The following is a 13,453-nucleotide window of genomic DNA, read 5'->3' as shown; positions in this document are numbered from 1 at the left end:
ACCGGGGTCTGTGGCTGTGACCGTGCACCCAGGCCACGTCAGACCACTTGGCGTTCTCCAAGGCTTTCTGGGCCCTCGGGGCCCAGCAGCAAGGCCAAGGCGAGGCACTGGGGCTGCCAGGCGGCAACCTGGGGTTGACGTCTGGCTCTCCTACTATCGTGGGACCTTCCTCGCTATGTGCATCCTTCCTTGTCTGTAATATGAGGATAATACCCACCTCACAGGATCATGGGGCTGTTAGGAGGAACCTCCTGTTGTACTGTTACCAACACTGCTGTTATTTAACATTATTCCTTTGTTTTAGAACGAGCTGCCAATCTCTTCCCCCTCCCCGTCAAGGCTCACCTCACACAACACGTCCTCCTTGAGGGCAAGCCCAGGGCCAGGCCCACCTCCATTCCCCTGCACAGTACGTGTGTGTGCTGCGGGAATGTCGGCAGGAGAGCAGTAGGGGAGGAGGGAGGCATAGGGTGAAAGAGGAGGGGGAAGAAAGGATTGAGTTGAAAGGCTTCTTAAGCAGAGTACGAGTGCCAGCAAAGGCACAGGTGTGAGCAAGAGTGGGCAGGTCTAGGCCCCTACAAAGGAGTGTAGGAAGGCAAGAGGAGCAGATGGAGGGTGTTAGTGCAAGAGCAAGGGGGACAGCGGGACAGGAGCCTGAGAAGGAAGTTCCTGGACACTGCGCGTGCTTGAACACCAGGCTGCAGAGTTTGGTTCTTGCTGATGGCCCGCAGGGAGCCAGAGGAGGATGTGACATAGAGAACAAATACCATGCGAGCGGTGGTTTAGGAACTAAGACCCCAAGTGACAAGGTTCTTGGTTCTATTGTTTTGCTCTTCCAGACTCCCCAGCCACTCATTCTGGGTTACTGGCTCCTCAGAGGCCTGTCTTTGCTGTAGAATCAATTATTAAAATCAACTTGCTATCAACTCTAACTTTGAAATGCTATTCAGCTGCTTGCAGGGACAGAGATGGGGGGCTGCTTCCACAGACATCTAGCCATCTGGACTCTTCTGTGGAACCTGGCTGGGAAGCTCATTTGAATAATTGGTTTTGGCGGTGTGCACTTGTGGGTTAGACACCTGATTACACTGCCAGCCCCAATGTCCTTTCAGCCTCCTTAGAAACATTGCTCGGGTTACATAAAGCCGGAGAGTGTTTCTGGGAGGTGAGGCCTGTCTGGCCCCTCTTGTCACTTGCACTTCATCTTGACTCTGTGGCTCACTCACTGTGTGACCTTGAGTGAGTTACTTAGCCTCTCTGTGGCTTTGTCTCCTCTTTGTTCAGAGACAGAGTGGCTCCTACCCTGCCTATATGCCACAGGCTTCTTGTAAGGCTCCAGGAAAAGACAGGGGAGTTGTCACTTAGCAGAAATGCAAAGAGGTAGGTTGAGGAGAGCTCAATGTCAGGAAGCAATGTGCGTGCGGGCTGTATCAGAGGTATGTTCCCTTGCGATGGCCCCTTCCTACTCCTTCTACTCCATTAGCTGGCTCTATGAACTTAAGAGACTTTCCTAATCTCTCTATGCCTCAGTTTCCTCACCTGTAAAATGAGAATAATGATAGAGTTGTTCTGGGAATTAAATGGAACTACCCAGGCAAAATGCCTAGAACAGTAGCAGGCCCCAGAGGTTCGATAGATGGCAGCCATTCATCATGACCATCGTCACCATCGTTGTCATCATCATTATAACTGTTCAGTCCTGGACACTAGGCCTCAAAGGCAGACAATGACAAACCTGTGGAGCATGTTCAGAGGACAGCAGGAAGGACGGGGAGGGGAATGGATTCCAGATTGCGTGTGAAAAGTTATAAGGCCTTGGGGGATGTCCAGCCAGGAGAACAGGAGCCGGCAGTGGTTGGAGTGGAGCGTGGGGAAGTAGGGGGGCACGCGGTCTTCGGACAGCTGAAGGGCCACCACGTAGAAGATAGACTAAAACCTGATAATCCTTCAGGGGTGAGGCAGGAGGGATGGGCTGGCAGATTTAGCCTGAGTCTCAACACTTTCTGACAGTCCAAGCTGGCAGCTCGGTGACGCTTTAGAAGGGAGGCAGCCACCCAGGCCTGAAGGTGGACAGGAAGAGTGGGGCCCAGCCATCACTCAGGGACACTGCTGAGGGCATCCCTGCCCTGGGTGGAGCACTCCAAGGCCGACGGCACCATGACAGGGGCAGCGAGTGGGGAGGGGGTGGGTGGTGGGATGGGAAGGAGGCACAATGAGTTGGTCAGACCTCTTGGTGACGCGATCCTTGCAGGGGGCCTTTGGTTTCCCCTTTGAGCTTGAGGAAAAGTGCAGTTTTTATGCCATCAAAGAACAAACAGAATATTGACATGCATTTTACATTTTACATAGCTGACTTCATGTTCTATCCTACGTTGGAAAGTTTAAAATGTTTCCTCCTTTGGAGGTTGGGGTGGGCAAGGTCAGCCAGTTAGGATGCCCGTGCACACGCATGTGTGTTGGAAACACCTTGCCTGGCATCACCCTCTGCCATGCTTAATGACATTCGGTGGTGCCCATCTCTCATCTCCTGTCTGTGGCTGGTGGATTCCTATATGTCTTCCATCCTTCAAAAACCCTCATCACTGCTGGACAGAGGGAAGCCCTGCTTGATTCCTGGACACAAGGTAGCAGGAGGTGAAATCCGCAGTAGGCTAGGGTCGGTCAGCCTGCCTGGATTCGTAAGCCTGCTCTGACCCTTCCTGCCGGGGGACCCGAGGCAAGCACCTTGCTGCCTCTGTGCCTCAACTTCCTTCTGTATTGAAAACGGGGCTAAAGAAATAGACTCATAAATACAGAGAACCAATTGGTAGTTGCCGGGGTAGGGCATGGGCAAGATAGGTGAAGGGGATTGAGGGGAACAAGATGCCAGCTATAAAATAAATAAGTCCTGGACATGAAAAGGACAGACTAGGGAATATAGTTAATAATTTGTAATAACGCATGTGGGTAGACGGTGACTACAGTTAAACTGAGCACTGAGTAATGTACAGAATCGTCAAATCGGGGATCCCTGGGTGGCGCAGCGGTTTGGCGCCTGCCTTTGGCCCAGGGCGCGATCCTGGAGACCCGGGATCGAATCCCACGTCGGGCTCCCGGTGCGTGGAGCCTGCTTCTCCCTCTGCCTATGTCTCTGCCTCTCTCTCTCTCTCTCTGTGACTATCATAAAAAAAAAAAAATCGTCAAATCGCGGAAACTGATATAATACTGTGTATCAACCACACTTAATACAAATCCTTAAAAGTGTCATTTTGAAATTACATTTTCACTGGAATTGTGTAAAATCCTTTCTCCTCTAGTTTTTGGCCACTTTCTAAAAATGTCCTTGTGAATTAACTTTAGATGTCCTTTATTTTTTTAATACTTTATTCAAGGTTTTCTTAGGGATTTCAGTAGTTCCTCATGTATTGATTAAATAGCGTCCTACCGTGTTCTTCAGTTCCAGTGTTTTAAGTTCTATAACGTAAACATTTTTCACATGAGAAAGACAGGGCTCTACTGCTGCCCCCCACCCCCGCCCCGCCCGGGCTGTTGCGAGCGTTAAATGAGATGCTATGTCTAATGCATAGTTAGGAGGCACTTAGGCATTAGCTCCATTAGCTGGGCCTCTGCGGCATCACACGCACGCTCCTCCAGTGCAAACACTGGGCTTCTTATTGGCAAAGGCTGCTGATTTCCATCTGCTTCCCTAAGGCCCAGCACAGGGCCTGACACTCAGCAGGCCCTCAATAAACCTTAGTTAAATTGGATTTACGGCACCGGAGCATCCTTGGCTACGTGAGGAGCACCAGGGCCCGGAGACACGATGTGGTGTGGGTCCGCACGCGGGAGGGGTGTGCATTTCCACCGCGGGTCTGCGGCGCCACGCTATAAAGCTGAATCATTTCTGCACCACCCCGAGGGGTCTATTGGTCTCCCCCACCTCCCCACTCCCGAGAAGCACTGAGGTTTTCTGAAGATGAGAAATTTCACAGCATCCTGCTATCTTTGGGGGTAACTGCGTATTTTATGATGACTAATAGGCAATTACTATGGTAATATTGCAATTCAGCATGTGTGAGGTTTGGGAAATGAGAAATTATGGGTAACTACTTTGGACTCATTTCTATGGTAACAAAAAGTAATTGTCATTAAATACCAGTTATACTGAGGCTGTACCTGGTAATTATAGATTTTTATGCCCAGAAACATAAATAAAACCAATAAATTTATTCAAAGGTCTATGACTGTTTACTTATACGTGGCTCTATGGAATACACAATGACAAGCACCTAATTAAGAAATGCAAACCCAACACAGAGTTTCATATTGTCATATGGAGATGGAGAGTCTGTTTTTCAAATGCAAGGCAACTCGTGCATTACACATGCTCCGAAGAAGAAGTCAGTGCACTGGGGACAGGAGGGAGCGGAGGGAGAGGTGGAGGAGGAGGAGGAGGCAGAGACAGGGCGCAAGTGCTGCCACATGTGTTGGCAGCCACGTCTGAGGCAGGACGTTGAGAATTGCCACCCCCCTGAATTGACTCCGCTGCAGACCGACTCGGCCTCTCATCCCTACCCCGATGGCCTTCCAACTGGGAGCCGCCCTGCAGCTTCCTGGCTCTGTAACACCTGAAATTACAGGATTCATCCCTCAAGACGTCTAGGCTTCAGATGCCTCAGAACCCTCTGGAGATGCTCACGTGGTGTCAGTAGTGGTACCGTTCCTACTTTTTTTTTTTTTATTAAGGTGACATACACATAAAATTTACCCTCTTAATCATTTTTAAGTGTATTTTTAAGTTCAGTGGTACTAAGTACATTCTTAATGCCATGCTAGCATCTCTACTATCCATCTCCAAAATTCTTTTTGTCTTATAAACCTGAAACTCTATACCCATTAAACCCTGTGTCCCCATGCCCCCCTTCCCTCTAGCCCTTGGTGACTGATACAGAAGACAAGGGCAAAAGAAAAATTAAATTTCCTTACTACTTACAGCCCATTGACAAGTCCTTGAAACAGGCAAAGTGACCTTCCTCTAGGAACTCAGCTACCTTGATGTTAACACTTTGCTGAGGGCAAAAGGCAATCTTAGCCCGACCCTCCGGGACCCTGTAAGTCTACTTTAACATAGAAAAATTCCTTTGTAAACTTCCTTTATCTCTACCCCCCAAGATACATGTTGGCGATCATCTCCCAAGCATATGACCCACCGATGCACATCTGCAGAGCCTCATGACTAAGTTTTTATTAGATGGCAATAAATTATCTGTTCCCAAAATAGCTAGCCCCCTCAAAGTCCTGAAAACCTTGCTTCCAGATTCCTTACAGACTTACCCTATCCCCTCCCCACTTGGAAGTGTATAATGGGCCACTGCTCATGACCCCAGTGCAGCTCTTTCTGCCCACAGGTCCTTTCTCCATGCTTTAATAAAGTCACCTTATTGCATCAAAGATGCCTCAAGAATTCCTTCTTGGCCATTGACTTCAAACCCTAACATGCTTCCTACATCAGTAACCACGAGTGATTCTACTTTCTATCTCTGTGATTTTGATTATTCTAAGTACTTCATATAAGTGGAATCATACAGTATTTGTCTTTTTGTGACTGGCCTATTTCACATAGTATAATGTCTGCAAGTTCATCCATCCTTGGTGTAGCCGTACCATTTTTGACAGAGCCTTGCCCCAGTGTTACTAATAAATGATGGAAGATGCCTTCCACCTCATATTCCTCCTCCATGAGGGAAGGAGAGGAACTGAGGCCATGGGAGAGAAGTGTCTTGCCCAAGGACAAGAAGGCTCAGGAGAGTGGGGAAGGGTAGAGCACCAGTTCTCTGCTTCTACCTCCAACTTGTAAGGCAAAGGCCATGTCAGGAATCCAGAGAGTCCTGGATACACCATGTGACTTTGAACATGTCTCCACCTTCACAGCCTCAGTTTCCCCTAGGCTAAAATGGATATAATAAAAACTAACTTCCCTTTCTCAAAGAGTTGTTGTAAAGATCAAATGTGCCTTTTAAGAGGCTTTAGAAGTATAATGTCCTAGATGGTAGCAACATGTGGCTGCGAAGCCAGAGTGCGCTAAATGGTAATGGTGCTCATCGTCGTATTTGTGCCCCACCAGCGTAAGATCAAGATGAGCGGGCTTAGGCGGCCATGTGGGTGTGAGTAAAAGGGTTGAGGAGGGGAGGCATCTGGCCAGAGCCCCCCCACACTGGAGATTGTAGCTGAATTTACTTCTCCATCCAGGAAAAACATATCTAAGGCCCGTTCCATGCTGGGCACTCTGGGCTTTGGGGACAGCGATGGACAAAGGCCTGACTTCACGAGTCTGCTGTCTGAGATGGAGGCCGTCATGATTTATGATGATGATGATAACATAATCATCATAATGATAACATCTTTATGATGATGTTATGATGTAACAAGTAGTTACATAAATACACACACGATGGCCAGAGCTGGGCAGGGCGGTGGAAGGGTGGTGCCCATGCCTGGGGACAGCGCAGTGGGAGGCCACCTTCTCCTCCCCGCGGCTCTGAGAAGGTCTTCCCAGGAGCTGGCCATAAGGCTCAGATTGAGCAGAAAAAAAGGCCCGTGTCACTGGGGGGGACAGTGAGCCAGAGCGTCCAGCTGCCAGGTGTCACGATTACAGGCCACCGCGTCATTGCTGTGTATAGTTACGTCCTCTAAGGACGCGGGGGCGCCCGTGGGGTGTGCTAGAGGTGCTGGGAAGCTGCAGAGGGCCCCCCAGGGCCCCCAGAGGTTGCGTCCAGGAGCAGAGCCGCTGGCTGGTCAGCAAATGCTGCGGCCCCCCACGTCAAGAACATCATCTGCAGCGCTGCACTGCCGTCAGCTGCACTTAAATGCTATTTGCTCTATGTAGAGGGACTTTTCTTATTAAATATAAATCACGTGATTAAACCTCGGAAATCTCCTGCCTTTCCTTCCTAGATTGGGTTGCACGTCTCCTTAGTGTAGAAAAAGAAAAGGGAGGGAGGAGGAGGAGGGCAGGAGGGCAGGCCCGTGTCTTGTCCTCCGCACCAGGGCTGGCGTGGCAGCGCAGGCCCCAGGGAGGACTGCAGACCCGTGGCCCTGGCTGCTCCTCGCAGGCCACACGACCCGAGGCAGACCGTCTGGCTGCCCTGAGGACTGGGAGACTGCACACCGTCGGGGATGTTGGCAGTGAAAGAGCGGGAGCGAGTTGGCGACGCGCCGGTGTGCGTGCCAGCCTGATTCTAGCACTGCCATGCATTCCTCCGAGCTCCGGCTCTGTTTCTTGCCCTAGACTTCTGACGAGCATCCTTCCCTCCCTCCCCAACTCCCTTCCTTGCTAATCGGAGTAGATTCTCATTATTTGCAAGCAGAGGAATCTCAGCGAACACCCTCCTTCACAAACTTGCTCAAGGATTAAATAAGATAAGTGTATGAGTGCTTGACATGGCACCGGGCGGGCGCAGAACTCCTGGAGTGGTATCTCCCCAGATGAGTTTAATAAACTCCTCTGATACCCTGGGGACCGAGGTTGGTGGCAGTTGGAGGAGGTGAGGGATGGAGGGGGAACCAAGCTGTACAGGGAAAGGGTTCCTTGACTCATCTTTGGGCAGCACGGGGTACTATATCACCCTCTTGAGATTCCTGGTGATTAGCATATTTGGAACTGAAAGATCTTATTGTAAAAGAACACATTAAATTTTGCTTAACTCTGTGTTTCCCAGACTCCTTTCTCCCCTGCCATGTCTAGGCAAGTGCCCCCAGGCAGTGGGACACACTGCTGTAGCCAGGGAGGACTGGCCTGGAGCACGTCTAGGGCACCTTGAAGCTCTCAATCCTGAGTTTTTATTATTATTTTTCAGCTTCTCCAAATCTTTAGTAGTGAATTCTCATGATTGATAGGCCCTTTGTTGCAATTCAGAGCTGTTTTAGCAACAGGATTAATGCCTGTGGTTAGGGATTTGTCTCCAGCTCTTATAATGAGAAACACATATTCGCACTAGGAAAACGTTGAGGGTTTAAACTTAGTAGAGAACCACTTCTGAGGGTTGGAGCTCTTTTACCCTAAAATCCCCAAATGAGAAAATCAGGAGCTTGAAAACATATAGAAAGCATCACCACCCCAGTGGCCAGCGGAAGCCCAGAGAGGGGAGACATTTTGGTCAAGGTCATAGACCTCTTTCCAATGTGCCATCCCTGGACAGCAGATGCTGACATAAATAAGTGTGTAGAGTGGACAGCATTGACCTCTTTCTGACCACTGCCGCTCTTGTAATTAAACAGAAATGTTAACATAAATCAAATGGTCTTTCCACCACCATTACCACTAACAGTGCATTCTGTCCAGGGAAGGTGGGAAGGCATTGCTCTCAGGCCTGCAGCAACCCATAAAACCTGCCAGCACTAATGAACCATTGCTTGAGCCAATTAAGAGAGGAAGCAAAACTGTCTTTAATTAAGGCATCATGCATCCCATGGGCTCTCTCTAACTGATACCCATAGGTATTGGGAAGCCCCTCTGGACCCAGTTGCCATGCTTCTGGAGACCAACTCTGTTTAAATGGACCTGGATGAGTATTAAAAAATATGGGTTCTAATCTGTGCCACTGACCTTATCTAAATCCTATCTCATGTGTAGGCCTTAGTTACTTTATCAATAAAGTCATCCCTTCACTCATACTCATCAATAGTTTTTTTTTTTTAATATTTTACTTATTTATTCATGAGAGACACAGAGAGAGGCAGAGACATAGGCAGAGGAGAAGCTACCTGCGGGGAGCCTGATGTGGGACTTGATCCCGGGACTCTGGGATCTCGTCCTGAGCTAAAGGCAGACGCTCAACCACTGAGCCACCTAGGTGCCCCCATCAAATAGTTTTTAAGCATCTACTGTGGGCTGATCGCTGCTGCCAGGCATCATGGGCACAAGGACAATGAAGGCTCAGTCCCTGCTCTCTGTGGGCTTGAAGGCCAGTGGAGTCCATGCAGTGGCATAAGTCTTGTTCAATAACCAGGCCTGTGGGAGCTTAGAGGATGAAGCAACTAATTCTGTTTGGGGTTTTCAGAAGAGACATGAGCTGTGTTGTGAAGAAGAGTTAGAAAGATAAGGAAGGGATAGCAGGTTCTAGGTACAGGGCAGCCTTGAGGAAGGTAAGGAATCAGAGGCCAACAGGACATGCCTAGGGAACTAGGCTTTACCTTGAGTGGCCAGAGCAGCCGTTCTAAGAGCGGAGGGTGGGAGATGAGGCAAATAGACATCAGCTCACACAGAGCCTCTCATGCAAAAGTTGCAAGGTGCTGGATGTTACTTTGAGGTTGTGGGACTAATTCACTCTAAAGATGTGCAGTGTGGGCAGTGAAGATAGATAACTAGTCAGTCATTCACTGGCTGTGCGACTTGGGGCAAGTCTGTTGCCTCAACTGTCAAATAAGAATAATAACACTACCTCAGAGGACTCAATGTTCTATTGGCAGATGATCCACTGGGCAGTGAAATTTTAGGCTATAAATTATGGTGCTCAGCTGGGAGAAAGAGAGTTCAAGGTCTGAGGGCATGAGTGAGTACTTGAGCGAGCTTGTATGTCCACATCAGAGAGAAATGCTGCTCAGATGACCTGGGAAGCCACTCTCCTTCATTAATGATCTCCAAGAAGAAACACAGAATCAAAACAGTAATTGCTATAACCACCATATGATAGTCTGCAAAGCACATTCGTCTCCACCATTCCTTTTGATTCTCACCAGTGTCCTGTCAGGTATGTGATCATTGCCTTCATTATGCAAGAGAAACTGAGCATCAGACTGGAAAGTGAATTCCCCGAGGTTACACGGGAAGTAGGTGCCGAAACGGATTCTAGCTCTCCTGATTCCTGGTTCAACGAGCTGACCAGAAAATCTCAGCAAGTTACTTCAGCTGGCTGTGCATGACACATCCGAGGCTCGTTAGCCACATTCTCAATAACCAAGGGGAAACTTCCTCTAATGAACTCATGGGTAAAACAAAAATTCTTTCTCAAAAATATATCCCCTTTTTCTCCTGCTTCCATCCCACCATCCCATGACTACTAGCTTCCAAGCTTTCTCCCCTATCCCTCACCTGTAATTTCCCAGGTAGACTCCATCAGGGTTGAGCATTGGTGCAATCTTGAAGACCAGGTGTTCCCGTAGGACATGGGCAATAGGGTGCTGGCTTATGAGGAAGTCAATGATCCCTAGGGAAAGAGAAGAATCTGGGTTAACCTCAAAATGTTTCAAGAAGGAGGGAGCACAGGGATGCCTGGGTGGCTCAGCGGTTGAGCATCTGCCTTTGGCTCAGGGTGTGATCCCAGAGACCCGGGATCGAGTCCCACATCGGGCTCCCCGCAGGGAGCCTGCTTCTCCCTCTGCCTGTGTCTCTGCCTCTCTCTGTGTGTCTCTCATGAGGAAATAAATAAAACATCTAAAAAAAAAAAAAAAAAAAAAGGAAAGGAGGAGGAGGGAGCACATTTTCCTCAGCTTAGAAGCAGTAAAATCTCCAAAGGTAATTTTTGGCCTAAGTTGTCAACCACTATGGGTATATGGCTATAAATTAGGTGTTGCCTGGTGACTTTTACAACTTATAGCTCTGTTTCCAAGAGACATTTCAAGACTTAATGTTGAAGCCAACGGGCAGACGGGAGAGTGCATGTCCTGCTATAGAGCACTGTGCAGGCGCCTAAGAAAAGAGCATTTCAGTTTTACTTTGGAGGGCCCAGATTTTGACAGAGATGGGGGAGAGGTAGGAAAACTCCAAACAAAGAATTAAGAGATATTCTCTAATGTCTAAGTGTGGACATTGGATTGGATGACTATGGCATTGGGACTCAAGGGATCTAAACCCTCCTGTTGCTGACGGTCACACCAGAAAGCAGAGAGCAGCAGGAATTCGGTTAAAGTCACCTGAGGAGAGGGAGGTCTCTTCACTATCCCAACTCTGCCCCTTCCCCACTTGGAAGACCCTCTGTTCACAGATTCTGGGGCTTGTTGTCCTTGCTGCTTCTCACTGTCACCAACGCTTGCCTCCAGGTCACCAAACTGAGAAACGTTGAATTCTCCATGACTCTCCTCTCTCAAACAGGCAGTCCTCAAGTCTCTTCCTTGAATCTAGTGTAGCTGCCCTGTGTCTCCGTCCCTCTGCTGCTTATCTATCCTAGGCCACCACCCCAGCTGGCCTGAATGACTGAGACCACTTGTGGAACATGAAGCCAAAGAGATCTTCTTAAAGTGCAAATCTGAGCCTATTACTGCCCTCGTTGGCTTCCTTCTGGCAATAGCCTGCATAGCTTGACAGGAGAGGGGGTGAAGAAACAACCTGAGTCCTCAACCTGCAGAGACCTGGGGAAAAAATTGGCAAAATGGAGCTCTGGCATTCCATGAAATAACTGTAATGCTGGAAAGCAGTAGGAGGGTGCACAACCCTCCCTAAGTGTAGAAGGGAACTCCTTTCCTGCTGGAGAGAGAAGGAAAGGCATCGAGGAGAAAGAAGCTTTTGAGCTGGCCCTGAAAGATAAGCGTGTTTTGACAGACAGACAGGAGGAAGCAGCAGGATAACCAAGAACAATCCATGTGCCGGCAGCAGGCACTTAGCTCTTGGAATGATAAATGGTTCCCCAGCACATCCCAGAGCTGCTGTGACCAGTGAGGGACATCTCAGGCTTTTCATTAGGCCAGGGCTCAGAATCCATCGGCAGCCGAAAGCCAGTTGGACATCATTTACTTCTCAACCAACGCGGCAGTAGACCAGATGCCCTAATTTATTTGTTGGTCTTCATATTAAAACTGCAGTTTGCCAGTAAACAGGCAGGGTAATGATGCCAGGTGCCCTTGTTAGGGGCTAATAATTGCTTAATCTGTCCACTAATTGACCCCAGCTCCCGGGGCAGCCCTCCATCAAGGAGCCAGCCTGCGCTCAGGGCCTGGCCACGCTGCTTCAGAGAATGGCAGAGAATGGCTTCTGGAAATGGAGTAGCTCATTGTGATCCATCCTCCTTCACAGATGAGCAGATTAATTGGGCTGCCAATTAGGCAGCTAATAAAAGGATGAGAGAAGACAAAGCCAGGCCAGAAGCTGCAGCCATCCAGAGCTCTCTCTCCCATAGTGAGCATAGGGCAAGGAGAGCAGAGGTTTTAGACTCATCTCTTGGCTTGAGGTCAGATATAGTTCAACAGGAATCATTCCCACCGATCAGGAAATTGGGAGGAGAGCCTTGGCTTTTGTGTGTGTGTGGAAGGGGCCGCAGGTGGCTAGTGGAGAGGAATATGAGGAGAAATGCTGGAGAAAGTAAGAGTGGAGAGGAAATGCCACCCCTGGCCACAGGCCAAAAGCATCACACGGACTGAGGAAGCAGAACACCTGCATTTGGACCCTAATTGGTTATAAACTGAAAATCTATTAGCTTTCTCTGCCCAGTTTTCTCATCTTGATACAGGGATAATAATGTCCAGTCAGGAAGACTGCTGTGTGACTGGGTTAGAACACCTGTACTTGAACTGCCTGACACAGCACAGGGAAATTGCAAGGTGTTTTAATCAACTCCCTGAGATTGGAGATTGGGAGGCAATGAGGGTAGAAAAAGCAGAATGGAATTTGGAACTCAGAGTCGGTCTGTGAAGTTTGCTAGCTATGAGCTTTGGGAACAAGGGTGTTGAATTGAAGAAGCCAACCAACCAGCCATCTGAGAACCTGGGTTCTAGTTGTGGCTCAGTTACTCTGTGAGCTTTAGAAAGACTCCAGCCTTCTCCCATCCTTAAAGTTAGGGGAAAGAAATCAGTAATTCCCAAGGACACATTCCAAACTGGCAGTCTGGGCTTCCATCTTTTTCTTCCTCTCCTCCAAAGTAGTAGGATCTTCATCTATCAAGTGAGGAAAATAATCTCCTTCCTGCAAGGAGGCACAATCAACCTCCTGAGATCAGTCTCTGCTCCTTTGGTAAACAAGTTTGCTTGGTTCTTTCTTTTGAACCGAAACTATAGCCAGGTCAGAGAGATCCCTGCCTGGGCTGACCTCAGCTTGGTCATGATGAATGTCACCAGGCAACCCCAACTAGGTATTCATTGTTATTTCTCCCAGTGTACTTGGTTCAGCAGGTGCCTAGTAAGTGCCCATTGATAGACTGGCCCCAGGAATTCATTTGACCTTGACAGAGTATAAGGTTAACGGAACTGAAAATCGTTAATTCTTTTTTGTTTTTTTTTAAGATTTTATTTATTTATTCATGAGAGACACAGAGAGAGGCAGAGATACAGGCAGAGGGAGAAGCAGGCTCCCTATGGGAAGCCCGATGCGGGACTCCATCCTGGGACCCTGGGATCACAACCTGAGCCAAAGGCAGACACTCAACCACTGAGCCACCCAGGTGCCCCTTCTATAAACTTCACTCCTTCTACAAACATTCACAGGGCCAGGTCCACACCATACACCTGGCATTCTGAAATACGTAAGTGGTTCCTGCCCTAGAATGTC

General features: G+C 48.7%; 1 protein-coding gene across 13 annotated transcripts in view; it reads right to left on the bottom strand.

Moving 5' to 3' along the window:
- The window catches only part of LOC144281984 (BEN domain-containing protein 5), a 1,369,676-nt gene that overhangs the window by 105,972 nt on the left and 1,250,251 nt on the right, over positions 1-13,453 (bottom strand). For all 13 annotated transcript variants that reach the window (XM_077845011.1, XM_077845003.1, XM_077845014.1 and 10 more), the window contains one exon: positions 10,070-10,184. In XM_077845011.1, coding sequence (XP_077701137.1) covers positions 10,070-10,184 — 115 coding nt within the window. The remainder of the gene's footprint in view (positions 1-10,069; positions 10,185-13,453) is intronic.

This window comes from Canis aureus, chromosome 13 (assembly GCF_053574225.1).
Source record: "Canis aureus isolate CA01 chromosome 13, VMU_Caureus_v.1.0, whole genome shotgun sequence".
NCBI classification, from domain to species: Eukaryota; Metazoa; Chordata; class Mammalia; order Carnivora; family Canidae; genus Canis; species Canis aureus.
The sequence above is the reverse complement of the archived record's forward strand: the minus strand, read 5'-3'. Positions and strand labels throughout refer to the sequence as shown.